The 3,211-nt window shown below is 41.6% G+C and overlaps 1 protein-coding gene across 1 annotated transcript; it reads left to right on the forward strand.

The window, feature by feature from the left end:
- The first annotated feature begins 1,197 nt into the window (after positions 1-1,197).
- On the forward strand, positions 1,198-2,296 carry LOC127321306 (uncharacterized). Its single transcript, XM_051350330.1, has 3 exons — positions 1,198-1,422; positions 1,516-1,756; positions 2,283-2,296. Exons 1-3 carry the CDS (start codon positions 1,198-1,200, stop codon positions 2,294-2,296), a joined length of 480 nt encoding a protein of 159 aa, XP_051206290.1.
- The last annotated feature ends 915 nt before the right edge of the window (positions 2,297-3,211 follow it).

Consider the following 3,211-nt stretch of genomic DNA (forward strand, 5'->3'; position numbering starts at 1 on the left):
ATACGGGTGCCGATGGCGCCGCCATCGCCCATTCCTCGTTATTTGCGAGATGTGGGTCCGACACCATGATTCCTACTGTTCCCTCTAGCGCCACGTCATCCCACGAATCGAATCTTTTTCTATTTCTGGGTTGTTTGAACCAATGAGGCGGGGGTGGTGAGATAATATAGACTGTCGGCGTGGCGGGAAACCTCCCGTGCGTTGTTCTGGTGGTAGAATTTCATGCGCGGCATGCGGGAGAGTTTCCGGCCCGGCATCGTCGGTGAAAATATCTCACGTGACGCCCTAGCGTTACTGATAGGTGGCTCCAACGCCCAAAATTTCCTGCGTCGTGAGGCGCTGGCGCGCCTGATCCGCGTGTTAGGCGAAGGGGCCGGCATGTTGTTGCCGGCACTTTTCTTAGGCTTGGGAAAAACGGTTTGTTGATTTAGAAAAAATGCATCAAACTCTCGCATTTACTTTTATATTTATTTGTTGATAGCCAACTGTGTATATATATATTTTTTGATTATGCATAATTCACTTTATTTAACATGTCAAGTACATTGTGTAGTCGCACCAGGTGTTTTTCACTTTTTGATTATGCATCAATGTGTAGTCGCACCAGGTGTTTTTTTTGTCAAATTTATAATCGATGTAACATTTGTAAAAAATCCAAAATATAGATTATTTACTCGGTGATTCTAAAAGTGAAAAATAACTCGTTTGATATTTATCCAATGTGGCAAAAAATGCTCTATGCTACACTGAAACGGTGCTTCCTGCTAGACATGGCCTGGCCGAATCAAGTGAAGCATGTCTTACAACTGCAGTGGTACGAACACAACGAGCGCAGAAAAAAAAAAGGCACCACTGTATCGGTCAACGGTGATAACTCAATAGTAGGGTAGGCATAATTGATGATAACCCCCTCCTTGTTCGCAATTCATTGCTCTCAAGCCCCTTTTGCGTCTGCACGTCTAACCCACAGTTATTACTGATTAATCCGCTATTAAGTTATCAGTCTGTTCACATTCCAACGAGGGTATACAATTCGGCAGTGATGTGTTCTCACTCATCGTCACCGCCTTGATCTTGTATAAATAGAACCCCATACCAAGTGGACAGGTATCAAAACCATCAATTCAACCATTTTCTTCTCCCATCCTTATGGCGCCCCAAACAAGTGACACCGTATATTCGTTCGAGCATCTCTCAATGGATTTCAAGGTCACCGTAACTACAAGGGCTGCAACAATGGAGAAGTGGATCTACCGCGTATCCGAAGATTTCCTTTGCGACGCCAGCGCAAAGATCGTTGGTCTTGATTGCGAGTTCACTGACAAAGTGAAAGGAATCAAGCAGAAACTTCTTCCAGATGATAAACGGCAACGTGCAGCAGTTTTGCAGCTATGTGTTGCCAATGACATCATTCTTTTTCAGGTATCACAAATGACACCATACAAGTTTTTTTACCAACTGTTCCGAATTATATACGTCGTTGACCTTTAGTTTGAATTTTCGTAGATATTTTAGGCAACAAAGGTTCCATGTTTGTTAAAGAAATTCTTGAGCTCGGAGAAGATCTGGTTCTTTGGTGCAGCAATTGATATGGATCGCAGGATGCTGATGCCTTATGAATTAAACATCAAGTGTGCGTTCGACTTGCAGAAGATGATCAATATTCATAAATTAGATCCTGGTGTTAAGAATAAAAGAATACCATCACTCTATGACCTGTCAAATGCTGTGTTGGGGACAAATTTGGAAAAGAAAGGTGATTCTTGCAAGAAAATAAGAGAGGAAGGATGGGCAAGACCCGAATTAAGCTTTGATCAGGTCAAATATGCAGCCTTGGATGCACGGCTAAGCTTTGAAATTCCTAGAAAAAAATGGGCAATCAAGTGATACGATATTACTGGATATATGTATAATGTATGACTGATACTGTTATCATTCATATGATTGACTGATACTGTTATCATTCATATGATTGACTGTAATGTATGACTTAAGTACACCGGCTTTTATTTGTTCACATTTAATTTTTGATTTCGGCGTACAAATTTAATGGTCGAAGTACAGATGTTTTTATTTGTTTTTGTTCAAATTGTAGCTTCTATTTCTGTGAGTATATGTGATCACAAAATTTTAGTAGACGATACAGCGGTGGTATGGATATGATTACGGTGGAAACACGAATAGGGATTTCTCTTCTTTTTTTTCGCAAATTTTCGTTTCTACGGGTAGGAACTAAGATCAGTACGTTTATAGTTTTACTTTGCTTTTATTCTGGGATACAGTGCTCGTGCTGTGATTATTACGGTCTGAAAGTATTGTCTTTCACTGGGACGGTACAGGTGCAAGCTGCATCGAGTATAGTTGTGAAGGGAGTACGAGTACAGATTTGGCAGCAATAGGAGTACATGAATGCATCTGTTTGTTTTTTTAGCATTAGTTTTGTTCACTTGGCGCACTGGTACAGCGAGACCTTTTTTTTTTTAAGATTACAGTGGTGAAGGGTGCGTGAGTACAGCTACGGCACCAAGAGGATTACAGGAGTGTTTCTCCATGTGTTCTGCAGGATTTACGTTATTTGGGAAGGTACAGGTGCCAGTAATCTTCGAGTATAGGTGTGAAGGTTGCACGAGTTCATCTTTGACACCGAATGGAATACATGAGTGTTTTTCTAGGTTTTCAGAAATGTTTAGGTTTTCTGTGAAGGATTAGGAGCCAAAGCGGCTTGAGTACAGTTGTGGAGGTTGCACGAGTTCAGTTTCACGTAGAGTGAAATACATAATGTTTCTTCACGTTTTATGCATGTTTTGGTTTCCCTGGAAAGATACAGGTGCCACAATTTGTCTAGAAGAGTGCTGAAGGTTGCACGAGTTCAGCTTTGACAGGAAGTGGAGTGTAGGAGTGTTTCCCCATGATTTCTGCAAGTTTTTGGTTATTTGGGAATGTACAGGTGCCACAATGGGTCGAGTACAGTTCTAAAGGTTGCACGAGTTCAGCAATGGCACCAAGTTGAGTACAAGAGTGCTTCTCCATGTTTTCTGCAAATTTTGGGTTCTCTGCGAAGTTACAGGTGCCAAAATGGGTCGAGTACAGATGTGAAGGTTGCACGAGTTCAACTTTGATAGCAAGTTGATTACAAGTGTGTTGCTCCATGTTTTGAGCAAGTTTTTGGTTATGCGTGGGAAGGTACAGGCGCCACAATGGTTCGAGTACA

Source organism: Lolium perenne, chromosome 4 (genome assembly GCF_019359855.2).
Source record: "Lolium perenne isolate Kyuss_39 chromosome 4, Kyuss_2.0, whole genome shotgun sequence".
Classification (NCBI taxonomy): Eukaryota; Viridiplantae; Streptophyta; class Magnoliopsida; order Poales; family Poaceae; genus Lolium; species Lolium perenne.